Source organism: Oppia nitens, unplaced genomic scaffold (assembly GCF_028296485.1).
Source record: "Oppia nitens isolate AA-2021 unplaced genomic scaffold, nextdenovo-longstitch-racon4-pilon3 scaffold13_pilon_pilon_pilon, whole genome shotgun sequence".
NCBI classification, from domain to species: domain Eukaryota; kingdom Metazoa; phylum Arthropoda; class Arachnida; order Sarcoptiformes; family Oppiidae; genus Oppia; species Oppia nitens.
In genome coordinates this window covers 1,364,640-1,391,560 of record NW_026533192.1, presented here as the reverse complement: position 1 = coordinate 1,391,560, position 26,921 = coordinate 1,364,640, and the positions used below count along the sequence as shown (strand labels likewise).

General features: G+C 26.7%; 9 protein-coding genes and 1 pseudogene across 9 annotated transcripts; 6 read left to right on the top strand and 4 right to left on the bottom strand.

Moving 5' to 3' along the window:
- LOC128960079 (syntaxin-12-like) lies at window positions 1-2,081 on the bottom strand. Its single transcript, XM_054306152.1, has 6 exons — window positions 1,915-2,081; window positions 998-1,067; window positions 823-922; window positions 582-725; window positions 169-501; window positions 1-96 (listed from the first exon to the last, which is right to left on the bottom strand). Exons 1-6 carry the CDS (start codon window positions 1,979-1,981, stop codon window positions 1-3), a joined length of 810 nt encoding a protein of 269 aa, XP_054162127.1. The 5' UTR covers window positions 1,982-2,081.
- A 2,947-nt stretch (window positions 2,082-5,028) lies between these two features.
- LOC128958225 (uncharacterized) lies at window positions 5,029-6,084 on the top strand. Its single transcript, XM_054304044.1, has 3 exons — window positions 5,029-5,418; window positions 5,484-5,796; window positions 5,878-6,084. The coding sequence occupies exons 1-3, from the start codon at window positions 5,146-5,148 to the stop codon at window positions 6,015-6,017; spliced, it is 726 nt and encodes a 241-aa protein (XP_054160019.1). The 5' UTR covers window positions 5,029-5,145; the 3' UTR covers window positions 6,018-6,084.
- Window positions 6,085-6,533: 449 nt separating this feature from the next.
- Window positions 6,534-8,175, top strand: LOC128960068 (protoheme IX farnesyltransferase, mitochondrial-like; the record flags this gene model as incomplete). The annotated part of the gene is made up of 3 exons (XM_054306142.1): window positions 6,534-7,206; window positions 7,271-7,693; window positions 7,757-8,175. Coding segments are annotated over exons 1-3 (1,323 nt in total), but the record flags the coding sequence as incomplete, so codon positions are not given.
- Window positions 8,176-9,600: 1,425 nt separating this feature from the next.
- On the top strand, window positions 9,601-10,191 carry LOC128960058 (uncharacterized). Its single transcript, XM_054306130.1, has 3 exons — window positions 9,601-9,658; window positions 9,739-9,835; window positions 9,905-10,191. The coding sequence occupies exons 1-3, from the start codon at window positions 9,641-9,643 to the stop codon at window positions 10,189-10,191; spliced, it is 402 nt and encodes a 133-aa protein (XP_054162105.1). The 5' UTR covers window positions 9,601-9,640.
- A 278-nt stretch (window positions 10,192-10,469) lies between these two features.
- Window positions 10,470-11,314, bottom strand: LOC128958247 (ubiquitin domain-containing protein UBFD1-like). The gene has a single exon (XM_054304066.1). The coding sequence runs from the start codon at window positions 11,253-11,255 to the stop codon at window positions 10,575-10,577; it is 681 nt and encodes a 226-aa protein (XP_054160041.1). The 5' UTR covers window positions 11,256-11,314; the 3' UTR covers window positions 10,470-10,574.
- Window positions 11,315-12,256: 942 nt separating this feature from the next.
- Window positions 12,257-15,160, bottom strand: LOC128958236 (uncharacterized). Its single transcript, XM_054304055.1, has 4 exons — window positions 14,696-15,160; window positions 13,269-13,358; window positions 12,815-13,120; window positions 12,257-12,738 (listed from the first exon to the last, which is right to left on the bottom strand). The coding sequence occupies exons 1-4, from the start codon at window positions 14,733-14,735 to the stop codon at window positions 12,479-12,481; spliced, it is 696 nt and encodes a 231-aa protein (XP_054160030.1). The 5' UTR covers window positions 14,736-15,160; the 3' UTR covers window positions 12,257-12,478.
- Window positions 15,161-20,834: 5,674 nt separating this feature from the next.
- LOC128961079 (small nucleolar RNA U3) lies at window positions 20,835-21,048 on the top strand (annotated as a pseudogene).
- Window positions 21,049-21,439: 391 nt separating this feature from the next.
- LOC128958192 (alpha-methylacyl-CoA racemase-like) lies at window positions 21,440-22,791 on the top strand. Its single transcript, XM_054304010.1, has 2 exons — window positions 21,440-21,597; window positions 21,672-22,791. Exons 1-2 carry the CDS (start codon window positions 21,490-21,492, stop codon window positions 22,716-22,718), a joined length of 1,155 nt encoding a protein of 384 aa, XP_054159985.1. The 5' UTR covers window positions 21,440-21,489; the 3' UTR covers window positions 22,719-22,791.
- A 1,512-nt stretch (window positions 22,792-24,303) lies between these two features.
- Window positions 24,304-25,506, bottom strand: LOC128958203 (ubiquitin recognition factor in ER-associated degradation protein 1-like). The gene is made up of 2 exons (XM_054304022.1): window positions 25,281-25,506; window positions 24,304-25,216 (listed from the first exon to the last, which is right to left on the bottom strand). Exons 1-2 carry the CDS (start codon window positions 25,454-25,456, stop codon window positions 24,340-24,342), a joined length of 1,053 nt encoding a protein of 350 aa, XP_054159997.1. The 5' UTR covers window positions 25,457-25,506; the 3' UTR covers window positions 24,304-24,339.
- Window positions 25,507-25,661: 155 nt separating this feature from the next.
- LOC128958170 (testis-specific serine/threonine-protein kinase 4-like) lies at window positions 25,662-26,921 on the top strand. Its single transcript, XM_054303988.1, has one exon. The coding sequence runs from the start codon at window positions 25,741-25,743 to the stop codon at window positions 26,902-26,904; it is 1,164 nt and encodes a 387-aa protein (XP_054159963.1). The 5' UTR covers window positions 25,662-25,740; the 3' UTR covers window positions 26,905-26,921.

Here is a 26,921-nt window from a genome sequence, read left to right as displayed (position 1 = left end):
TTAGTGATTAACAGAAAAATAAATAATAATAGTTAATATAATTAAGATAACAACAAGTATAACAACAATCCAAAGTCGTTTTTTGCGGGCCTTCATCTGAGATCAATAAAAAAATTAAAAWATAAATTAATTTCAATAATACAAACAATTGGTTTTAGGATTTCTTACGGCATAATCGGCAGCAATCTGTAACTGTTGATTGCCGTTAACAATATTGATATGTGTGTCATCAATACTACCCTCAATGGTTGTAATAATGTCACCCTGGTCGTGTACCATACGGGCCAAATCAGTGAATATTTGGTTCACATCTACTATGTCTGCYTCTAGACGTCTAAACGTTTCATTTTGTTGTTCAGCGATAGCCAAGCGATCTCTTTYCTCTTGAAGATCAGTCATCTGTAACTGTGATTGTGTCTGTGTCTGACCCATAGGGTGTTCATCTTTAAATGAAAGGGTAGTCGACTCGAAATTAAAGTCGTCGTTACCATAATTTTTGTCCTATTATTATACATTAAATTTTTATTAATTTATTAATATATTTACCGATATTTTAATAAAATAATTAAATATGGATTCACTTGATTAGTATTGATATCATGTTTTGGTTGTTTTGGAGTAAATTCTTTAACTTTTTGTGCGGCAATTCTTTGAATTTCTTGAAATTTGTTTAATATAATCAAAAAGTCACTCCTGATCTTCTCACACATCAATTTATTATTTCTCTTAAAAAAATATTAATAAATATATTGAAAATTWAAAAAAATATATGTATTTTACACTTTTATTTAATATTAAATGATTAACATATTTGTAAAATACATTTTGTGTGGCATCGGTTGAAACTCCGAGACGAGTCAACTCTTGTAGATTACTATTGCATTGTTTGGCCAAATCGTTAGTCTGATGTTGAAGTGTTTGTCTATATATTATATAAATTATATTAAATATATTCAAGTTATTTGAAAATTATTGTTTAACACATTTTAATACAAACAATTGTCTTCGAAATTCTATTGTATCCAATTCACAGCCTAACTGTTGGACCAATTTTTGCAAAGTATTAACTAAATAATAGATTATTTAATCAACTAATTAATTAAAAAATAATAATTACAATATATATAACACTTTACATTATCAATTGATTTTTTAAAAAAATACATGTTTGTCATCAATTAMTGAATATAATATAAARTAGTGAATTAATACATTTATTTAATGAAAATTATATCAAGGTTTTAATAATAAAATACAGTACTGCCGTAATTGAAACAAAACAAAATTGAAATAAACGATTTGAAAAAAACAATATAAATAGATAATTAAATTAAATTTTATCAGCTATTTAAATAACATTCAAATAATTTTTTAAAAAATATTACAGCAGCTATACTGAAATAATAATTTTGTAATGTTAAAAATTTTTAATAATATAATCAATAGATGGAGTGCTTATAGTATTTTAAATACAGTACATAAATTATTTTGTACAAAATACTATTACGTTATATTAATAAACTATAACTACAAATGTAAATTGTTAATTAAATTTAATACACTCTATGTTATAGTGTGTATAATATTGAATAAAATATATAATACACTATTTATAAGATATAATATACAAATAGACATTTAATTAATTTATTATTTCTCGATAGTAACTATGGGTCGACATTATTGATAATAATTGATGACTAACTTTGTTGACATAACTTATTTGTAGTTTTTTTTTGTTAAATTTATGCATTTTTTTATTTTTATGTAAAATAATTATTTAAAAATAAATGTAAAAATTATATTTTAGAATAACATTATTATTATAAATCTAAACAAATATACTTATTATGAAAAATATCAATTAAACTAAATTTAATTAMATATAATTGTATACAAAAATATGTTTTTTACCATTTGTTGAGATTTGTTGGATATTAGCGATCAATAAGTTTGATAAACTCGTAAAATTATAACTCATTTTTTCAAATTGTATGATATATTAAATTCCCAATTGTTTATAATAATAAAAATTTAATATTAGGCTTAAATGACTATTAATAGTACAGTATWTATAAAAACAATGTATAAATTAATAGATTGTATTGTTGTTTATATTAGGATAGTTGTCATACACTGGCAATGAATGACATGCGATATTGTAATCATTAGACAAACAATTTGTTAGTACTTTAATATATTTTACACTAAATTATTTAAACTACTAATTTCGCAATATTTTTTAAATATACAAATAGTTATAAATAATTTATTATTCATATAATCCACAAAATATCATATATTAATTTTTAAACAATATATTTAAATTGAAAATAATAATTAAACACAACATCCAAACATTAAACTCAATGTAGGCTTAACTGTATAAATGTAATGAATAGGCAAACAATAATTTAATACTAAAATCAGTAAACTGTAGGATTGAGAAACTGTACTCAAAAAATGTGTGTAAATTAAAACAAATATTTTACTCAAACATAACAGAGAAAGTATAGTACAGTACATATGTGTTATATATACTGTATATTAATATACAACTAAAACATATTTATTTACTGTACTGTAAAGTGTATAAAAATATAAAAGAAAATAAAATTTATAATTTAATGTCTATTCATTGCCTGTCTATTTAAAACTCATACAAATTTATTTGATAGTTAATGATATGTGTAACTAATATTAAAAGGTCTTCGTATTCAAACAATATATATCTTAAAATAAAAAAGTTATGTTAATTTTAATTTTACAAAATAGTCTTTTGTATGCATTAGTAGTGTACATACAGTACAAACAGTGTATATAGTAATGCAAATTATTATTAATTATTAATAATACCTTATAATTAGGTTTAGGTTGAGAGACAAACACCAGAGAGAGGTTTAAACTGCGGCGCCGGTGACCACAACAGCGATGCTTTAATTTCAATTATATGGTCAACAATACATTAGATTTAAAAGTGACCAAGGACAATTTTATAGATAATTTTAAACTAAATAAGACTGTAATTGGTCATTTTTTAATTAATTTCATTATTGGGCAGATAATTGTAGTCGATTATCATTTTTACAATTTTTTAACAGTCGACTGTATATTATATAACTAATCATACAATTAATTAAAAAATGATTAATTACAATCTTATTTAGTTTAAAATTATCTACAACATTGCCCTTGGTCATTTTTAAATCCATTGTATTGTAGACCAGATAATTGAAATTAAAAGCATCGCCTCTGTAGTCGCCGGCGCCGCTGTTTAAGACTCTATCCAAATACCAGATTAGGTAACAATACATTTAACCAATACATGTCTAATCATAATTTACTGTCAATACAAAACACTATATTTTATAAAATTTATATTTTTATAACTTTTTTTATTTTAATAGATATGTATCTAACTGTAGGACCTTTTTATATGAGTTCCACATATTATAATCTAATACATTAAATAATTACAATAATAAATATGATATAATTTTATTTAAACAATTGGGAAACAAGTTTAACTCACTATATAACAAATTAATGCCCAAAATATTAAAACCTTTTTATATTAAGTAACTTATTTGAACATTTAATAATTTTTTATAAAATATATATTATATATTATATATTAATATATATAAAGGACAGTAAGCGACCCCCATTACCGACCCCCGCATAGGAGTGGCTTTACGTGTGTATTAATATATATAAAAGACAGTTTACGACACTCATTAACGACACCCACATAGGAGTAGATTTGTGTGTATATAGCACTAGCACTGTGTGTGTGACTGTGAACTACAGTAAGCTATACAATACATCTACAGTACATGTATTAACATAACACACTTAAACACATTATAAACATTGATATCATATGTGAGACATACAGTAGGCAACACTTTTACAGAGTCTTAAATAGTGGCGGCGGAGATGCTATTAATTACAATTATATGGTCAACAATACATTGAATTAAAAAGTGACCAAGGACAATGTTGTAGATGATTTTAAACTAAATAAAATTGTAATTGGTCATTTTTAAATTAATTGTATGATTTGCCAGATAAATGCAGTCGACTATCATTTATAAATTTTTAAACAGTCGACTGTAAATTATTTAGCATATAATACAATTAATTAAAAAATGACCAATTACAATTTTATTTATTTTAAATTTATCTACAACATTGCCCTTGGTCACTTATTAATTCAACGTATTGTTAACCAGATAATTGTAATTAATAGCATCGCCGCCGACGCTGTTTAAGATTATCTGACACTTTCACAAAGTTTTCATAACATTTCAAAACTAATATTTCAAATTATTTGTCGCTATTGTCTCAATAAATACTATCCTTGAATTAAAATATATTTATAATAAAAATTTTGATTTAATTTAATTAAAACGGGCCGTAATTACGGGCTTTAAAGTCTTGTTATCTTTAATGGAAAGTATCATTTTTAAAGAGTATATACAATAAATTTTATATGAAATACTGTTTAACAAATAAACATTCAAATGATAATCAATTTTAAAAGTAAAAAATCTTTATTAAGAAAGTGAAGAATTAGTGATACAACTGTTTGTAGTTTTGATGAATGAGTCGGTTTGAAGAAGTTTGAAGACATAAATTTATATCAAATATATACCAAATAAATAGATAATTAAATGTTTAATAAATTTTAAAATACAGTATCACTTTAATATAATATTAATATATTTAAGCGTATTATTACAGTATTATTATAATTATCAGTAATTAATAATTACTGATTATTATCATTTAGAATCTATGATTAGAATTAAGATCTATGTTATAATATATGTATAATAAACTTATTAAGTTTGTTATCTAATTATATTATAAGTTATTATAATTTATAACATATACTTTTATAGGTTTGTATAATTGTTATATATTATCAATCATTGGTCACGCGCTTAGCCATGAAGCACGAGTCGCGTGTAATTATCAATCGTCATAACAAATGTTTATTTGTTTTCACGTGTTTTAAAACCATTTATTTAAACCACAAAAGATTCGCTTTTTTAGAGCAACGGTTGAATATCTTTGAGTTATCTTTTCCACCAAAAAAAAACTAAACACTTATTCAATAGTAGTATCAACTAAAAGACAATGTCGACTACAATGTATCTTTTGATGGCAAGTCTTATAGTAGTTATGCTGACAATTATGATGAGACCATTGAACGCCGAAAACTCACCGCAAAGAATGTTTGACTTCAATCGGTTGAATCCTGAAAATTGTGATTTCAATGTTACTATATTTGCCACTAAAACCACAACTTGTACACGACAGAGATGGTCAACTGATGATAACAATACTGCCAAACATTCATCAATCAGATGCTGTCGCGATGGTGAAAGGATATGCATTGGAGTTAAGAAAGTGAAGTATTTAATTGCTATTGATTTGCAAAATAAAACTAACGGCAAACTGTCCACTTGTTTTAGGCCATCGAAGGATGCGATATTCACGACAATGACTATGTCTCTACCATCCAGTATGAAGTGAATCGGATTATTCAAACGGGAAGCGATTGCGGAGGCGGTAAATATGACAATTGTTACAAAGAGGTGACACCCATTCAAACAATCAATGGTTGCGAAGAGTATCAACAATGCAACGCCAAAGCATTGATTGAAAACCCGAAGACTCGCAAACCAAAGAAACAAAGAAAGTCTAGTCTGACGTGGCTTTGGATACTCCTTGTGATTGTCTTAATAATACTACTGATCGCTGCCTTGACTTTCGTTTGCTGCAGAAGTATGAACTCATTTGTAACCAATTATTATTTGATATCAAAAATCTATAAATTAAACAAACTTTTTGTTTTGTCAAACCCAGTATTGAAGGCGGATGTAGGCTATAAACAAATGGAGGAAAACCCCACACAGAGTCCAAAGCCGCCGCCTAAGGGTTCGGCAGACAAACCAAAATCAGCGGACAAACTAACTCGGGAACAGTCCGTAAGGTCTTCTATTTAACTAAATATTTGGCATTCAATTGGACTCAAAAATCAAATATCATTTATTCAATTGATTATTCATTTATTTTATTATTTGTATCATTAATTTTTCTAAAGTTTATCCAATTATTTCTAATTTTTTTATTTAATTTTTTTATTCATCAAAATTATTTCTCATTTGATGTTTTGTACATTTGTTTCCATATTTTAAAAAAATATATTATAACTTTTTCAACAACAAAAAAAATATTTAATAATTTTTGTTAAGTTTTTTTTGTGCAAAAACTCATAATTAATATATTCTTAAAATATTAAACAATATTTTCAATTATATTTATATTCAAATGTATTAAATAATTGAAATTCAATTTTGAATTCATTTTATCAATCAATGCATTACATCAATGATATGAATCTTCAATTGAATGTCATTTATCACTCATTTTATTGTTGACTTAACTCACATACTATTTGGCAGTTTATGTGAACAACAGTTATACATAAACTGTACACATATATAGAGTGATGTCATAAAATCAGTGTTTATTTTGTTTGTAAATAAAATGTGATTTTTTAAACACTAATTGAATGCAAAAAACTATAACTAAATTAATGTCTAAAATGACTGATATTTACAATTATAATCATTAATCTTCACGATTATCACAATTTTGGTTACAGTGCGGCCATCGATAGCTTTTGTGGGCTAACAATCACTTCCCAAGCAATGCAATCACTGTTAAGACTAAAGATATTGATGTCGTCGACCACGAGATTATCACCAAATGAGTGCCAAAGATGTTACCGATTACTTACAACAACGATAACATCGCGAAGACATTGTAGTCAAACAGTACAACACAAGAGACTGGTGTTATCGGAAACTACCGGTACTAACAAAATGGACAATAAGTTGTCTGTAGAGACAAATGTGATTCAAGAGCTCAATAACAGCGATAATCTGTTGCTGTATTGTCCCAAATGGCAGCTCATGTACGATGTCTTCTATAAGTCAGCCGTCCATCAGACCAACAACAAGACAACCAAAATGTCTGCCAAAATCACCGATGATATCACCGATCAATTAGATAAAGTCATTAGCGATGATACCAACGGACAGTTTATTGGCGATTGGAAATCAGTTGATAAACTTAATAGTCAATCATTAGCCAAGTATTACTCACAATTGGCGAAACTAAGACTAACCGGTAGTTTATTTGACCATTTAATGTGAATATCTTTTTTTTAAATATTTATTATTATTTATTTTAGGACTAGTAGTTTTGACAACTATGGCCGGTTACTATATGGGTCTTCAATCGCCATTAGATCCAATGGTATTATCACTTACACTGTTAGGCACAGGTCTTACCTCAAGCTCGGCCACAGCTATCAATCAGTTTCTCGAAATACCATTTGACTCACAAATGAAGAGGACAAAGAACCGGCCGTTAGTTTTGGGCAAAATTAGTCCATTGCATGCGTGCGGGTTTGCGGCCGTTACCGGTGTTTCTGGTCTCGCATTATTATTATACGTGAATCCATTGACAGCACTGTTAGGTGCTTCCAATTTAGTACTTTATTCCTTTATTTATACTCCTATGAAAAGAGCTCACATTGCAAACACATGGATCGGTGCTATAGTGGGTGCCATACCTCCAGTCATGGGTTTTACAGCCGCCACGAATAGCATCGGTAAAAAAAGATAATTTAACTCAAAAGTTATCAATTGGGCTATTTATCTATTTTTAATTACAGGAATTAATGCTATACTAATGGGTTTAATTCTGTATTCGTGGCAATTCCCACACTTTAACGCCCTGTCCTGGAATATGCGACACGAATACGCCAGGGCTGGCTTCAGAATGATGTCCGTAACTGAGCCTAAACTATGTCTAAATACATCACTTCGACACTCGTGTCTTATATTAGTTTACAGTACTATCATGTGCTCTACATTAACCACTTGGATGTTTGCTGTCGACTCTTTACCCATCAACTTATACCTCATATATTTGGCGCATCAGTTTAGATCAAATCCGGACGCAAAGTCTTCGAGAAAATTATTTTTCTATTCATTAATACATTTACCGGCACTCATACTATTGATGTGTATAAGCAAAAGGAGAGACCAAACAAATAAAACTACTAAAAGCAACAATAATCCCAAAGATGATAATAAATTATTAATTACTAATAATATTAATATTAATTGACAATTAAATAATTTTAATTAGAATTATAGCTAAAATTATGTATAAATTATGTAACTGTAAATCACTGCCAAAAAATGCAGAATTAGAATAATTTTTTAAATTACTTGAGTTATTGACTTAAAATTATAAAATTATGATAGATTTTAAAATTATATATAACTTATAAGTTAAAATTGTTATATTATATTGTATTTTTAAATAGTAAATTTTCAGTTTATTCAGATAAATAATTTTTACATTACAATACTTATTTTATCAAATAATTTAATTGAATAATTTAAATGTACTTAAAATATTTCTTACGAATTTATTTTTGATAAACTAAATTATTTAATTCATTTATTATATATATATTGGAATACAGTGTCTGGTATTACGGTAAATATTATGAGGGTGTTTAAACATATACTGTACAATAATACTGTATATAAAAAATATTGATTAGTACCGTATAGACCCGCATATAGCCCCCGACAAATTTTTTAAATTTATAAATCAACATTTGGTATGGGGCTGTATCTCACAAATACCCCCTACTGGGGCTATATGTGAAGTCGTGGGGGGTAAGGAATGATTGGGGGATAGGGTTATATGTAAAATCGGTCTATTGCAATAAGAAACCATTAAAGGCCAGTTAATAGCAATTAGTGTTAAAATAGTTAAAATTAAATATATGATAATACCGTAATAATAGTAAAAATAACTAACACAATAATCAGCTTCCGATCGGTCATTAACTTGAAAATTATCCATTTATAGACCATTATTTGGCATTAAATAGACCGGTCAATAGATTGTATTTTTAAGGGAGAGTAGTTACACATTAAAAAAACTTCAATTATTTTAATAGTGGGGGTATTTGATAATTCATTAAAATAAACATATCTCACTTATTGTCACACATTTTCACATATGGCCCCCTGATGGCCAGGGGCTATATACGGTAATTTACTAAATTAATGTAATACATTAAGTTTTTTAGACGTCTGTAATAACCGGTTATATAATTTCTTAGTTACTATTTATTGCTTCCCCCATACCCTCACATTATTTCCAAATATTGTGGGATAAAATGTGAGAATTATTACTACAGTATATGAAAATGTTTAATTTTTAAAAATTTTCCACCCGGAATAGTTTGTGAATAAATCATATATAAGTAATTCATATTGTATTTAATTTATTATCCAGTGATAAATTTACTAAAATAATTCACGTAAGTTAATAAATCGAGTTTTTTTTAATAATGTTAAATTACAACAATTAAAATAAGGTAAATATCAATAAATCGATGACAAGTTAGGCTTTAAGTTAACTTTAATTGTTTAAAATAATATATGATTTCATAGTAACGGTTAAATAATATTTGTTTTTTACAAATATGAAGATAGAGTTTATATTTAACTATTTGTCTCTATTTGGTCTCATGTTTATCACAATAGTGGTCAGCAATATAAACATTACTTATTTTGAATTTTAGATACAATATAGCATTTAGTGATTTTTGTTTATTATAATTTACAGATAATTATAGCAATTATTTGGTTAGTATTGAAGAAGGATAAACTCAAAGAGTACTCCAATAGTTTAGGACTTCCCATCACTGATAAGAGAATAAGATGTTATTATTATATTGAAACTATTGATGATATTTAATTAATTAATAAATATATTGTTAAACACTTAATAGACATGAATGTAGAAACATCCAAAGATTCAACCATTCAGACTGATAGTTATGACCACAAATCTGATGAAGACGTCAATAAATTAAAGCCATTCGTGATCTACGAAGATTCTGATGATGAAGATAATGGAGTTTCATTGAAAGTACCATCGGATGAGTCAGATGTGTCAGATGAATCAGATAAGGTATCGATATTACCTATCGTTGCACCGGTAGTCACACCCTCAACCTCAGCAAAGACAGTGCCACTGCCTATTGAAGATCCGGAGTTTACATTGGATGTCGCTTAATGTCAGTGCAATTGGTTATATATTTTGTAAATCATTTATATTAATATTCTTTTAGTTTTATACATACTTTTGTTTAAATAAAACTACTTTATCTTTATTTTCAGTTAATTTTGTTTGCATTTAGAAATTAATAATTATTTATTCAATGTTTTAATTTCTTTTATTTACCGTAAATGTTAATTTTAATTTCATTATCTTTTCTCAATAAAGAAATTTATTAGTATATTAATATCTAAATTAATTAAATCATTTTGAAATTCAATTTTATTTACTGCTGTGCTAAAATTGTGATATTTTAAATTACACAAATTATTTTTTTTAATAGAAATACTAGAAAATAGTATAAATAAATAGTTACTAACATTTGCACAATTATTGCTAAATTAATTGAAAGTTTTTCTAATGGCTTTGATATACTGATGCGGAACCCAATAAAGCCAAATGATTTTCCGGTGTTTTAGTTCAATACATAATATGCAATACTCTTCGTGACCATCGATAGTCTGATCCTCAATGTGTACGACATCAGTGATATTGTGTTGATAAGAGTTTGCATTGTAATGGATGCAGAACTGGTCGCTCTCTAGTTTGAAGCTCAGGCGACAGGTTTTCTCCATTTTGTCGACCAGTCCTTCAATGCCATTGATGGGCAACTCTTCGTTTCCATTTTTATATCCAATCATAACATTCTTAGGCTTTCCTTTGTCGACAATTTTCTTGTGTTTGTTTTGATTGCAAAATCTCTGACCATTTGTGATCTCTTTGTCATTATTGACGTCAATATCAGGCTTTAAAGCAGCGGAGATGTCATACAAAGTGGTGCCGACAACAAGTATTTTATCGTTATTTTTGACGCCAACGGTAGCCAACGTATCAGCATTTTTATGGATTGCCTTTCCTTTAAGTATGAGTTTCTGCATATCGGGTGCTATTTGAGTCAACCGTTGGATCTCATTCTTCAGTTGTGTTACCGTTGTGTTTGATTGTAGACTCAATTCAAAACTTTTCTTATCGTAAATTATCCTAAATTTTAACAAATCAGTTGCTGACTCGTTATTAACCATTTTATTTATTGGTTTGTTTCAACTCACTATTTGTTGAATTTTCAATTATAATAGATTATCTATTTATCAATTTTAAAATTATTTTACGTTATTCAATAATAATTCACTATTATATACAATAGTTTTATATAAAAAAACTATTATTTATCACGAAATAAATAAATATATAGTTTATATTTATTTCATGTGTTAAGAATTTTATTAATCTTTTATGTGTTTTGATTTAAATTTTGAGAATCTTTATGATAAAAATAAATTGATAACAATTATGTATTGTATATTATATACAGATTAAGATGTATTAAACAAGACTTACTGAGTCTATAATATAATTAAATAATTTTGTTTAAATTAATAGAAATATTTAAAGCAATGCTAAATTACTAAAAATTAAAAAAATATTGTAAAATAGTTTTATGAATTATTTTAAAGTTGTTGTTAATTTAAAATTACAAATGGTATACTATAGCTATGATATAGAGATAAAAAGTAATAAAAAATTATTTATAATATAACTAATATACTAATAATGTAAATTAATAAATTCAGTTTAGGTCAATGTTTTAAAAGTTGTTAACTAATTAATAGTATATCAAACTTTCGTAGTTAAAATTAATTTATGTTTTGTATGAAACTTGTTAAAAGTTTAAGATATTTAGCTAAACATTCACAATTTGTTATTGAATGTATATTTTATGTAATAATTTTTTATATAATATTAATATTTCATAAAATATTTTTAAAGTTTATGCAAATCCTTGGATATAAGCACTCAAGTGTAGAAAAATTGCAAATAAAAAACATATTTCTATGTAATATATATATATATAATTACCTGTTTGTTGTCATAAAATTTAAATATATTGTCTAATTTAATAATTAACATAAAGTTTTGACACACTTTTAATAGGAAAAATGTAAATACTAAACACAAATAAAACAACTAATCAATGGACACCAAATTTCAAAGAAAATCATTTTTTATTTTTTACTTTTTTATTATGTAAATAATTATTATAACATTACTATATCTAATAATATAGAAAAATATAAAATTTAATAAAATAGGTGCTAATGTATGGAATGGCGTTCAGGTGTAATAAAATAATTATAGTAATAATGATAGCGCGCGCATTGTATTAAAAAAATATATAAAGTTTTTTTTGGATCAATTGGTGTTATAGTTGTCTTTTAATTGTTTTTGAATCACTGTTTCTTATCTTTTAAAGCGCCGAATAGGTGTTCAACAGTCTCGACAACACTGAATTGGATTTAGTGTTTCCAGCTTTAGTTCCCGGAGCCGGTAATATGGACGTACACTTCTGTGAGGTCGGATCAAAGTCACGGCAAGCGATTTCTGGAATTCTGGTTCCGGCAACTGATTGCAACATTTGGGAACTGTATTTCATGCCTTCTTTACCACATTTGGCTTCAATGATATCTGAAGAACACTTTCTCATACGTCTGACGGCGCAACACATCTCTGATATAACAAAATAATAGACAAAAATAATTATAAAAAAAAACTAATATAAAGTTATATAAAATATGATAAATACCGGGAATCCTGTTCTCAACGTCAGCGTTGATGGCCTTATCGAGAGCAACAGTCAGATCCCGTATACAACTTCTGGCCTCTTTCTGTGCTGTATTCAAACACACTGAGTGTTTGAGAAATTTCTCCCTTTCCTCTGAGTTATCTTTAGTACAGAAGTCTGAATACCATGATTTGACGTCTCCCTGTTGGGTCAAACTTCTCATAAACTCTCGCATGGATTTTGTTGAACAACGACGAGAGTAATTGCCTATACATTCGTTCATCTCTTTCATACCATTACATTGTTTGTTGATCTCAGCAATGGTTGCTGTTTTAGTCAAATGGTAATTAAAATACAAATAATTATTAAAATTATTTAATGAAAGTTTAAATTGTTATTTTTAGACAAATTAAGAAAAATTGAAAAATAATAAGATTTACAAAAATTAAATTTACAAAACGGTTGCATAACTTACTCGGGAGGTTCTGACCAGAGGCCAGTCCTGAGGCGAGACATAAGTCCAGTTCTCGCAGATGACATGAGCTTTGAGCGGCAACAATAGTCGCTAATTATAAAAACAATATAAAATTATTATATTAATAATTTTTATCATTAAAACATTAATTAGAAAATATTATATGTTTGAAAAAAAACATTATAATCTATATTTAAACAAAAAATTAACTAAAATTAAATACTTAAAAATAAAATTTCAATTAACAAACAAGACTTGAAAATCACATTTTATTTATAAATCTACTAAATTTAATTCAAGTTTTACTTTCTAGCCTTTTATCTAAATATTGTATAATAAAGTGAGAGACGATTGAAAATAAGATAATGTCTTAACACATGAATGTCATGTCATTGTTCCAGTTATTTAATACACAATTAATATAGTGTTATGTTATAAAAGCAAACAATTTATACTTTATATAACTTTTATTTTTCTAAATTTTAATAAATAAATATATACTTAAAATGATAAATATATCACATATCTGTCAACTAAAAAAACAATAACATTGCAAATGTTTAATAATAAATATAAAAATGTTTAAAATTGTGGTTAAACTATATATTAATTTTTGTTTTTTGTGTATATCAATAGATAATTTATATACATTAAAATATTTGAATAGTTAATAAAATTATATTAGTTGTATTCAATAATGATAAAAATCAAAACCATATATAAATTATTTGCTTAAAATAACTTTTACTTTAAACTTATTTTTTCTTAATATTTTTATGAAAATATACTTAAGTATGTTAAATATCATATCAGAAGTAAAAATCAAAACTTTAAAGGAAATAATTTTGATATATAAATAATAAGTTTATTTCATATTAACATTTATATGAATGAACTAAAAAAAGTATATATAAATAAACTAAACTTTTTCTACATTTTAGAAAGTTATTAAAATAGAAAGTTATTTTAAAATAATAAAATAAATAACAAAAGATTTATATATCAATTATACACATAAAAAATATAATAAAATATTTGTTATAAAATGTATTAATTAAAAAAATATACGATAAATATATATTTGCAAGTAATATATAGGTTACATAAATAATCTTCTCAATTAAGTTATCATTATAAGTAAAATAAAAAATATAGTAAAATAAAAATATTTAATTAATAATAATTAGTTTAGAAGTTTAGTAATATAATGAAAATAGTAAATAATGATTAAAATTAAATATCAGTAAATTATATTTAATATAAATAATAAATTGAATAATTATATTATTAAATATATTGTATTATATAAAATAAAACAATGTATAATATATAATGTATAAATCTTAATATAAATAATTTATTAATATTATTAGCAATTGATAAAATAAAATAATAATTATATGAAATAAAATGATTTGAATGCATACCGATAGCTAAGAAAGCGATACCAAATATGAGAAACTTCATCGCTTTCTTCTTTAGTTACAATCACTTTACTTCAAGACTTATGGCTAAATAAAAATGAAAATCAGAGATCTTTATAGTCGGAGGACTTGTATCGCAATGACTAAGCAAAGTAGTGGTGGTGTGACTGCGCTTAAGCTGACAGTGGTTTACGTCTTGTCGTTGTTATAGAGTATCAGTTGTCAGTTGACTTGTTTTGTGGTCACAATCCTTGGATTCTTTTGCATGAAATCACACGACTTTTGTTTTTTATAACTTTTACTCTCCCTATCCCTCTATGAGTCTAATGACAACAACAACAACAACAACGACAACAACGCCAGCAAATAATAGTATGATATCTGAAACACTGGTTTTTGAGATTTTCAAAAGACTTGCACAACTTGTTGTGTATTATTTTGTTTAAGTGTAATATCGAGGCTATAAAGCAAAGCCTATTGCACTATAAATACTATAAAATACCTGAAAACATAATTTTTTTTTGTTTAAACATAATTTAATAACTAGTTTTGCTCTAATATCTCGTACGTCAGCAACCATTTCGGGGAAAGTGATACCAAATTTTAGGTTTACATATACTGTATATATATGTATACTGCAATGTTTTCACACTAATTGTTTATAAATGATTACTTTCACTCAATAATTAGATGCTATATTATTATTTATAATCTAATTTAAATATTTTTATTGCTTATTCAATTTGCTAATTACTTATTAAAAAAATTATTGATTATATTTACTGGAAAAATATTTTTAATGATTTTCTTTTGATTTTAATTTAAATATATTTAACTTGATTAAATTGTAATTTAATCTTTGTAATATTAATAAAATATTAATTTTATGCAAATTTCTATGTAAATAATAATTAATTATTTTTATAATGGAGTATAACTTAGATATCTAAATGCATAATTAAAAATATTAAATTAATGAATGAATGACGTGTTAACAAAAATAATTAATATTCATTAACCCAATGAAATCGGAAATAAGTTTTATATAACACTAATTAAATTTTGAAGGATAATACTGTTTTGACAAAAATTATCAATGCATTTATTATTCAAATTGATAATCTTAATGAAAAATGTCAATAAAAGTAAAAAATAATGTAAACCAAAGTTATATTTAAAATAAAGAAATTTAAATTCTATCAATATTTAAAATGCAATTTTAAAAAAATAATATTACATGTAATATGAATGAAAACAAGAGTTATTTTCTAAATAATGATTGATTAAATTATTTAATGGGTCCCAAAGTTTTTTGTGTGTATCTAATTATACTGTAGTTAGATTCACTTGAAATCATTATTTTAAAATAACATTTTGTTGAATTTACAATAAAACTATAATATGTTTAATAGTTAAGTCACAAACACTTGTGCAACAAATATTTGACTCATAGTCTCTCTCTCCTCTCTCTCTTTCTTTCTCTCTCTCTCTCTCTCTCTCTCTCTCTCTCTCTCTCTTGAAAATCAATCCATTAATGTCAAGACTTGAATATAATTGCAATAATAAGTATTAAAAAATATAAAACAACGAAAAAATGATGCTATTCATAGACATTAGTAATACTAAGATACTAATAATAAAAATAATACATTAGCATATAATGTTAAGTATCATCTCAATGTCAAATGTGTCGTTAAGTGTATTATAATATAATTATATGTATGTTTAGATTGTTTTCAAAAGAAAAATAATAATAATTTAAAATAAAGAAAAATCAATCACAAAACAAGTGATTCTCTTTACTATTGTTGTATTGTTTTCATTAAAATACAATATTTACTTTTATTAAATGTTATTTATAAATTTATTGTTAATATAATAAAATTTTAATATACAATACAAGTATAATATTTGAAAATACAGATATTAATTATTAAATTGTACATTAATTTTATTTATGCTTTAAAAAAGTGTTTGCACACTCAAAAATTAAAATTTCATTCAAAATATGTAAAAATAATTATTTAAATTGATATTTAAATTTATTAAAAAAATTAGCTAAAAATAAAATTGATATATACTATCAATAAGAAACTCAATTTTAGATAAATTATATTTTCCTCAAATATTATATTATAAGCATATGTTTGATAAAATGATAAAAAGGCAATAAAATTAAAATTGTGTTTAGACTGAAAAACTATTTAAAATGTTTCGGTCAAGGATTTCATAATATATATTTAATTGATTTTCAAAGTTTATTTTATATAAGTCAATGCATTACATTAAAAAGTGTAATATTAAACAAATGTTAACTTATAGAAATTATAAGTTTCATAAACTAGATTTTAATTTATAGTTATTTTTAATTTTATATCAAATTTGATTAATCATTTTTATTAAATATAAACTTTCTATTTAAGTAAATATTTGAATAATTTAATTTATTACAACAAAAATTTGTTTATATTTTTAACTTTGGTTAAAATCTATTTGATTTTAAATTTGATAATTTTGATTAAATTATATTAATTTCTATATAAAATATTTTAAAATATAAAATTCACAATAAACAATTATCATAATTTTTATTTAGTTTCAAAATATTGTATTTAATGATATTTATAATATTTGTCGTTTGGGATATTTTCTGAGTTTTATATAATTGTTAATCAGTTTACAATTTAAGTTATTGCTGTAATAAATTTAATACTGCTGTATCAATATAATATTTATGTTGAAAATATAAAATTGTCAATAAATGTTTATGTAATTTAAATTATTAAATAAGTAATTTAGAATAATAAATAAGTTAATTAAGGAAATATAGTTTTAAAAAATATTTATTATAAAAATTACTTTAATAACTTTAAAATCTAAATCTAAATAAGAAAAATATATTATTTATAAATTTTTAAATAATTTTATTATTGCATTTATTTATTGACTTATTTTTGTCTTTATATTACTGTACTATAGTAATGCAATTAAATATTATCAATCATTTTATTTTACTATTGACCTATAAATAGATGTTTTTTTAATCCTAAGAAAAACACTTTCATTTATCTCTTTATTCTTAATAATATTTTCATAAGTATTTCCAACTGTTTTTTAAAACTAAGAAAAACCAGTTAAGAATGCTAGAAAGCATTATTAGAAAAAAAAACTTTGACGACATAAATTATTATCTTCGCAAATTAATTGTCAGTTGACTTTAGTCATTTAGTAAAATGACAAAATAAATTAAACTTTAGTCATGTAGGGTATCAAATGATTCAGTATGACAAATATACTCAACTTTAGTCATGTAGGGTATTGAATGACTCGGTATGACATAATAAACCAAACTTTAGTCATGTGGGGGATCAAATGATTGAGTATGAAAAAATAAACAACATGTGCGGTATTAAATGATTAAGTATAACAAAATAAACAGCTAAAATCATACTTTGCCGCCATTTTTTAAAAAAATAAAATAATAATTTTGATATATTTTATCTTATTTTTGATGCTCTATACAATTCTAAACGTTAAAATTGTTACCTAAAATTTTTTACTTTGGCCGCCATTTTCTCTATGTTCCTGTAGAGATATCAAAATTTTAAGGCATATTTCTTATGCTTATTTTTGATGCTTTATTCAAATCTATACTTTAAAAAAATTTTCTTAAAATTTTTTGTACTTTGACCGCCATTTTGTCTATGTTCCCGAAGATATATCAAAATTTTAATACAACTTTTCAATAGATTATTAGTAGTCCTCTAACCGAATCTGAAGTCAGAATTTCAAAATTCGCAAAATGAAATGCTACACACACACAGACAGACAGACTCAAAAAGCCATTATAGATTTCAGTAAACAAAACTTTTCAAGTTTTTTTTGATAATTATATTGTATATCAATTGTATTTAATATTAAAACATTAATATCGCTGTTAAATGACTCGACATAACCTCACATTGAGTACCATTTCATCACTGCTTACATATAACTTACTGTAAATTTTTATATTAGAGTCGATATTACAGTAGATGTTTAGTCTTATTGATAGTTTGATCATATATTGATATATACCGGTATATAAAATATTATTTATCTTATTTACAATCTATAGAAAATCATATCAAATCAGTGATTTTAAAATCACAACTTTGATAATGATTTGTTGATTTTATATACAATTGCTTCAATTGATAATCATTGTAATCAAATTGTAAAATATATATTTTTTATCAGTTTTTCTTCTGAATACAGGAAAAACAGGAGAAGTGGTATACATTTATGGGAACAGATGTCGATACAGAACAGACAGTTCCAGTTCTGATGCAAATAATGTTTATTGTGGATTAAATTCAATTTGAATGGCAAATAACTTTTAAATATTTTATATAATAATTATATAATATTTATTATTGCTAAACTTTTTTTTAGAGAAATAAATATTTGTAAAAATTGCATTTTTTGTTAATTCAATAATATTTCATAAATATAATATAATTTATCATTATAATTTATGTTAGTAAATTATTTATATACTGTATTACTGTATACAACTAACTTTACTAATTTAGTTACTCTATTTTATTTGAATTATTAAAATTATTGTACTTTGATATCACAAGAAAAATTATAACAATAATAAATCACAAAAACTATAATAAATTAGTTATTAAATATCTCGAGCTATAATTAGTATTCAATATATTTCAAAATCGATTGCAATCAATAAATTCATTATCTTTGGATCTCTGGAAGTATTTCTTGACTTATTGTTGTATCGCTTACTTTATAAGTCTCTATCAATGGGTTGTTGTGTTAGCAAAGATCAGGAATGTGTGTTGAGTTTACCACAACCATCATCTTCTTCTGAAAAATCATATCAACACCAAAATCATCGATTGTCACCAATTGATACAAAATCAATTGAAGTCAACCAATACACTGATGAAAACCAAAAGTTAAATGAAGAGAACCAAAACTTTGAGCCATCAAATGAAAAGTCTGAGAAGAGTTCCGAAACAATGACTTCAATATTGACACCGACCTCACAGTTTCTCAAGACTGTCGGCAGTAAAACTTATACAAAACTACCGAAAGATCAATCGGAAGCCATCGACTCTGATTCGACATCAAATGAAAAAAGTGAAGAATTGAGTGAAAAACATAAAATGTCAACAATTAGTGAGTCATTGAGCGATCCATTGGAGGAATGGGACATAAGTAACATAAGTAGTAATTTCATTGATGACAACATTGATAAAACTGATATCTTCAACGATCCGTTGCCATCAAATATGGATTTGAAAATGACGACCATTTGGTCTAACGATTCACCGCAAACAATGTCCTCAATTTGGTCTTCGGAAAAGTTGTCACAACTTACAGACCGTACGGGCAGTCATAAAGACAGTCAAAGATTTAGCTCTGCGTTGGCTTATCCTTCACTTTCTTCGGGTGAATCGTCATCAAAGTCATTGAGTCCCAAAAGTTTCAGCAGTTCTTGGGTTGTCATTGCAAATGAAGAAACTTATTGATAGTCAGTAACTCGTATTAGTTTTTGCAAATTTTACAAAATTTATTAATTTTAAAAACTTTAAATTTCTTTATACTTTATATTATATTCTTTCCAAATCAATAATCAATATGTATATAACCTTTTATTGCTTTTTAACATATTATGATTTTCAATAAAATAAAATAAAAACATAGTTATAAATAAGTTATTAATATGTATGTAATTATAAATTGATTATAAAGTCAAGTACTGTAAGTGTATTAATAATAAGTTTAAAAAGTAGTTATTTTAAGCAATACTTAATCCCCATGTGTTTAGTAACTTTACATTCAGTATTGCTTACAAGTGTTAGTAGAAAAAATGAAAAATAATTATTTTGGTTGTTATTAGAAATGAGTTAAGTAAAAACTGAATCAAATTAATTTAATATAATCAATAAAATTAGTTATGTTAAAAACAAAAAGTGACATAATTATAAAGTATTCAAATGAATTAATGTAAAAATAAATATTAATATTTTGCTAAAATATAGAAATTAAGAGTTAATGCAATATTAGTCAGTTTTAGTGAATACTTGTTGATTGAAGTGATGTGTTGTGTAAGTGATGTAATGTTTGAGATCATACACCACTTCATGCAATCATTTCTATAGTATGTGTCCTCAGTTTCACATCCAATATGAGAAGTCAGTCTTAACTGCGATGACCAGTGTATGCCATACCTGTCTGAGCGCGATATCAACTCAATGCTGACCATAGTGTCGGCAGTTGTGGTTATAGATGACCGTTCCCTTACATCCATAGATGTAATGGGAAGACAGGCATAGGTTATGAGCAGTATTTTATTTTAAAACTAAAATTACAATTTATAAAGTTTTAATAATAATAATAAAAACAACAGACTATTTTAATTAAGTAATAGAAAATATCAACATTTAATTTATGACACATATACTGTATTAACATTTCTTAATTTAAATATTATATTAAAAAAAGCAATTTTTATAATGAGATACATTACTAATGATTGTAAAGTTAGTGACATATACCGGTGGAAAAACCATTTCCCAATAACTACTTTCGTAAATAATATTAAATTTAATTTATTACAATATTATAATAGTTTATTAATCAAGTTATGATGAAATATTTTTTTTAAAAAAAAACATAATAACCCATAATTTTCCTTAACTATATTTAACAAAACTAAAGTTATAAACTAATGTCTAGTTGTTTTATATTAACTATTTGAAAATAAGTTGTTATTATAAAATATTATAATGCCTTTAAAAGGTGTAAAAGTAATAGAACTGGTAGGTCTGGCACCGGGACCTTTTTGTGGCCAAGTACTTAGTGATTTTGGTGCTGATGTGATTAGAGTCGATAAGGTATTTATTTCATTAAAATTAATTTATATTTAATCATAAGATTATTAAACAATAACTGTTTTATTATATAAAAGGCGTATCAGAAGGAAATAGAAAACTTAAAGAGAGGAAAAAAGTTGGTATTAATTGATCTCAAGAAAGATGAAGGAAAAGACATATTCAAGAGATTGTGCAAAACGGCTGATGTTGTCATCGAAACATTTAGACCGGGAGTTATGGAACGGTTAGGTTTGGGACCAGACGTGTTGATGCCAGTAAATGATAGACTCATATATACACGAGTTTCGGGTTTTGGTCAGTCGGGCTCATTGGCCAAAAAGGCCGGACATGACATCAACTATTTGGCCATTTCAGGCATTTTGTCTAAATTAGGTGTCAAAGATAGACCGATTCCACCGATTAATGTTTTAGGCGATTATGGAGGCGGAGGTCTTATAGCAGCAATTGGGATATTATTGGCACTATTTGAGAGAACTAAATCAGGAAAGGGTCAGATCATTGACTCAAATCTTACAGAAGGCACGGCATACTTGTGCTCCTGGATATGGGAATCTATGGAAGATTCATGGCTTATGCATGATGTCATGTGGCCAAAGAAAGACCAACGTATGAGCAATCTTTTGGATGGCGGCTCTCCTTTCTATCGGTGCTATCGCACAAAGGATGACAAGTTTATGGCTGTTGGCTCTCAAGAGTGGAAATTTTATCAGCCATTTGTCGAGACATTAGGTCTGGACATCGATGAATGCGACAGAAATGAAGTATCAAATTGGGATCAATTGAGTGAAAAGTTTGCAAAAGTTTTTGAGACTAAAACACAAAAAGAATGGACAGAAATGTTTGAAAAAGTCGACGCTTGTGTAACACCTGTACTCGACTTACAAGAGGCGCATAAATATAAGCATAATGTGGACAGAAATTCATATTTTACTAACGGTAGGCCTCGACCGGCACCCATACTATGCCGAACACCGGCCGCACCTCTCAGTCATGACAACTCTGATTACGATTGTTTGCACACAAAACAGATTCTCTTAAATTATGGATACACTGAGGCTTTTATCAAACAGTTGACCGACAAACGGGTCATTGAAGTTGAAAGTATTGCCTCAAAACTTTAGATATGATTTAATAAAAATTTGTGCATTGATTTAATATTATAATACAGTTATAATACAGTATAATACAATAATTATGTATTTAATATTGTTATAATTATAATACTGATATATTAAGTATTCATATTTTATTTTAAATAAATTTAGAAAAATTACATTCTATATAAATAAAATAAAAAATCTATAAATACAGTAAATAGATTATATAACTAACAGTTTTCAACATGTAATAGACTAAAAACTATAAGTAATATTTTTAAAAAATTTTATAATAAGTAATACAAAAATTTTGTCATAAAATAAATGACAACCAGTGAAGTGAAGGCACCGTTAATGACCACTGATTGAGCCAAAGAAGGTTTGTTAGTCACTGATGGTTTAGTTTGGGAATCAGTTTGAGAGTCAGTTTGAGCAACAGTTTGGTTATCACTTCTGAAGGCTGCGGACTCAATCACTGCATTGCAACCAAAAAGATCTTTGTTTGGCAGCCATTCGGCCTCTGTCTGACAATTGGCGCCTGTCTTCGGCACTTTCGTACGTTTACAGTACTTTGATTTCTTGAAGAAGTAGACAATGTAACCATCTTTTGGGTCATTAGCTTTAACACTGAACGCAGCGGTCAGATCAGTTGGAAATTCTTCGCCGTTTTTGCCACCATTCCAACCACTCGGCCGATTATCGATTGTCCACAACTTATATCGGGTCGAGAAATAGTAAACTTTAATACCGCGAAAACCGATTAACTGCGGGTCGTCAGGATTGCCGTTATGTATGGCCGCCTCAAACCCACCGTCGGGAAACCGGTTATGGATTTGTCCGTCCTCTTCGGTTTTCAATTTGCCCTTTTCGTCCCAAAGCCAAAACACTTTGTTTTCGATTTTGGCGGTACGGCCTTCTTCAGAACCGCTCAATATAGTGACCACCGCCTGATTTCGTTCAACGGGATTCATCTTTTCGTACGGCAATGGAAACGGACCGTCCAGTTGGCCGGTATTGCTGTCGACCACACCTTTTAACACCCAATAGTGTTTGTCGCGATACAGACGTATCGTTCCGTTCATCATTCGGTCCGCAGAACTGATAATTGGTTTGTTGCACAACGAGTCCACCGATTGGGCGACAACCACACCGTTAGTCATTAAGTATAAAATGATGAAAACAGCAATCGGTAACCATTGAATTGTCAACATTTCTAGTATTATCAACAAATAGGTCAACAGTTAGATATCTTTGTCTGAAAAGTTGATATATAAATGTCAAATAAACGGTAAGTTATGAATAACTTTATTAAAAATTAATAGAAATTAACTGCTATTCCATTTAAGTTTATATTATTGTCTCGTTTATCACATTTTATTGTTTTTATATTATTGTCGCTCGACTTAAACTAAACTGAATTATACTTACAAATACTGATATGACTACTAAATAATTAGTATTTGTTACTAATAATTAATAATTATTTATATAATGTTTTTTAAATATATTATAAAAATAGATCTTACATTAAATCATAAATACAGTGTTTTTAATAAAATCAAAATATATGATAAATATAAATTTATATCATTTTAAATGAGAATTTTAATTGAAATATTTGACTGATTTTCAAATAAAAAATAATTCATTTTTTCTTCTTTTTTGAATTCTTTGAAAGAGTTTTTTCTTTTCTTTTTTCTCGGGTCTGACTTCTAGTGATGATTCCCTTTCTTCTTGATTGTGATGACTGCCGTCCACTACTAGTCGATGCAATGGGCAAACCATTTGTTTGTGGATTGAGTGTCACTTCATTTTTAAGCATTTTCTGATTATTTGTATTATTTTCTTCACCTTTTTCTTCTGCCTTTTGGTTTTTGTCCTTTTCTGACGACATGTTTGAAATCACATCTTTTTTGTGTCTTTTAAACAAAATATTTCCGATTTTGTGGTCAAAATCTGGAACTCCTCTTTTGTTATGAAGTGATTTTCTTGTGTTAGATTTTGTTTCTTTTCTGGACTTTCTTTTTAAACCACTAACTGTATGTCCAGTTCCAGGAAATGGCGAACAAGACTTATCCATTTGATCCTTCATGTGATCCAAATCGCATTCTTTAGGCAAAGGAATCTGTTTGAACTCTTCCTTCATTTCTGCAAAATCTACATTAAGATCACATTCAGTGATATCTATTGTATTGTTTGGCAGTGTTTCACATATTCTCAAGTCATATATGTGTTTGTTATGACAAATGGAAATGACATCATCTCTGGTAATGCAGACATACATTGACATACAGTACTCGAGGACAGCCTTGGCATCAGTGATGTCATAAAAGGATCGCGAAAGTGGTTCAAACTTAACAAACACACCCTTCGGAAGTGGAGTTAATAGTACTTCAATGGACACATCCATACCCATATCAATTTGAAGTCCTCTTAATATCCAATTGGGAACCAATACCTGTTTTTCTTGGCTATCAAATGAGAAAACGCCAGAAAGTATTGTCAGATTTTTGTTTGTTAACCTATTTATAGAAAAACATAAAATTAATGGCAAATTAGTTTTAATTAAAATCAGTTAATAATAACCTAAAAATCATAGGTGACTGTTCTAATCGGTAAACTCTCCGAAATATACTGTGGGGTAACACAATTTTGCCCCCATTTTGGGCCTCTGACACTCTCTGACTACTATTGTCTCCGATGTGATCAATAGAAAAGGCCTTTAATTTTCCCAATTTTATAGTTCTGTAATTTACTGCCATTTGGTTTTTTGGATTATAATTTTAATAATTTATTTTTTAATTTTCAAATCTGAACTAAAACAAGAAATATCGCGATATTTATAATATAAATTTAATTAATAAAACAAACAAAATTATTAATTATATTTAATGATAATTTTTGTCGATTACGGTTATTAGAGTGCGCGCATATAATTGGTGTTATTTAAAAACAAAAATCAGTTTGAATTTTTTTCCAAATAAATTGATACATAATATTGAAATTACAGATATTTTTCTTAACATTAGATATTAAAAGTTAAAATATGGGCTCTTATTGTTGTTGTTGTAAAGGTGTCGATGAGACAAACAAATCAAAAGAGAATTCAAACCCAAACTCAAACCCAAAGGGACCGACAGATCATAAAAATATTGGAAACAACGGACAGAAGTTGTTTAAATTGGATGTCGAGGACAACGATAACGACCAGAAAAAAATCATTGAAGACGAAAAACTGGCAAATCTGAAGATATCAGCTAAAGGAGGACAAAGTGCTTACGGAAAGCTTAAGAATAATAAAAAAGAGGAGAAAAAGAAAGCGCTTTCGGCTTCTAATTACAATTCATTGGGTTTGGTCTCCAAAGAATCAAAAGAGTTTCAAATAGTTCGCGAATATTTGGCGACAAAGAACTATCAACTCATTGAGTCCATCGGATCCGGCAATTATGCCGAAGTCTATAAAGTGATGACTGAAAAAAATCGATTAGTGGCCGTCAAAGTTATTGACTTAACCAAAACCAATGACAACTATAGAATACAGTTTCTTCCCCGAGAAGTCGATATTATCCGTAGACTAAGACATCCGGGAATTATTAAGACATACGAAGTCTCTCAAACAGTTAACAGAATATTTATGATTATGGAGTTCTGTTCCTATGGAACGGTAACCATATGGTTGAGAGATAACGGAGCTTTACCCGAACCAGTGGTCTGGGAGTTCATCACACGCATACTTGAAGGGCTTGATTATATGCATTCATTGAAAATAGCGCACCGGGATCTCAAATTAGAGAACATTTTAATCAACCAAAGACTATATCCAAAACTAAGTGATTTTAGTTTTTCAATGATTATTGACGAGAAAGAGATGCAATCGACCACTTTTTGCGGTTCATTACCTTATTTTTCACCCGAAATATTGCAACGAAAGCCTTACAACCCATTTATATCAGATGTTTGGAGTCTTGGTGTTTGTTTCTATGTCATGATTTGCGATGGACTGCCCTTCAAAATAGATGACGACAAACAAATGCTTAATAAACAACTGGAACGGGACTGGGATTTCAAGAAAAGGGTTAAAAATAAGTTGTCTTATGAGCTGAAAATAATGATCGGAAAAATGCTTGAACCGGATGTCACCAAAAGAGCAACAACTCAGACATTAATGAATGATCCGTGGATTAAGACTCAACCAAAACCTCTTGAATAGCTATGAATATCTCTATA

Coding starts and splice junctions, on each gene's coding strand:
- LOC128958225 (XM_054304044.1), top strand. CDS start 5,146: ATGTCGACTACAATGTATCTTTTGATGGCAAGTCTTATAGTAGTTATG. Junction 5,419..5,483: donor TATGCATTGGAGTTAAGAAA/GTGAAGTATTTA, acceptor CACTTGTTTTAG/GCCATCGAAGGATGCGATAT. Junction 5,797..5,877: donor GACTTTCGTTTGCTGCAGAA/GTATGAACTCAT, acceptor TGTCAAACCCAG/TATTGAAGGCGGATGTAGGC.
- LOC128960058 (XM_054306130.1), top strand. Junction 9,836..9,904: donor CACTGATAAGAGAATAAGAT/GTTATTATTATA, acceptor AACACTTAATAG/ACATGAATGTAGAAACATCC.
- LOC128958203 (XM_054304022.1), bottom strand. CDS start 25,456: ATGGCAGTAAATTACAGAACTATAAAATTGGGAAAATTAAAGGCCTTT. Junction 25,217..25,280: donor CAGTCACCTATGATTTTTAG/GTTATTATTAAC, acceptor TTCTATAAATAG/GTTAACAAACAAAAATCTGA.
- LOC128958247 (XM_054304066.1), bottom strand. CDS start 11,255: ATGGTTAATAACGAGTCAGCAACTGATTTGTTAAAATTTAGGATAATT.
- LOC128958170 (XM_054303988.1), top strand. CDS start 25,741: ATGGGCTCTTATTGTTGTTGTTGTAAAGGTGTCGATGAGACAAACAAA.
- LOC128958236 (XM_054304055.1), bottom strand. CDS start 14,735: ATGAAGTTTCTCATATTTGGTATCGCTTTCTTAGCTATCG. Junction 13,359..14,695: donor TATCGCTTTCTTAGCTATCG/GTATGCATTCAA, acceptor TTTTATAATTAG/CGACTATTGTTGCCGCTCAA. Junction 12,739..12,814: donor CGTTGAGAACAGGATTCCCG/GTATTTATCATA, acceptor TTGTTATATCAG/AGATGTGTTGCGCCGTCAGA.
- LOC128958192 (XM_054304010.1), top strand. CDS start 21,490: ATGCCTTTAAAAGGTGTAAAAGTAATAGAACTGGTAGGTCTGGCACCG. Junction 21,598..21,671: donor ATGTGATTAGAGTCGATAAG/GTATTTATTTCA, acceptor ATTATATAAAAG/GCGTATCAGAAGGAAATAGA.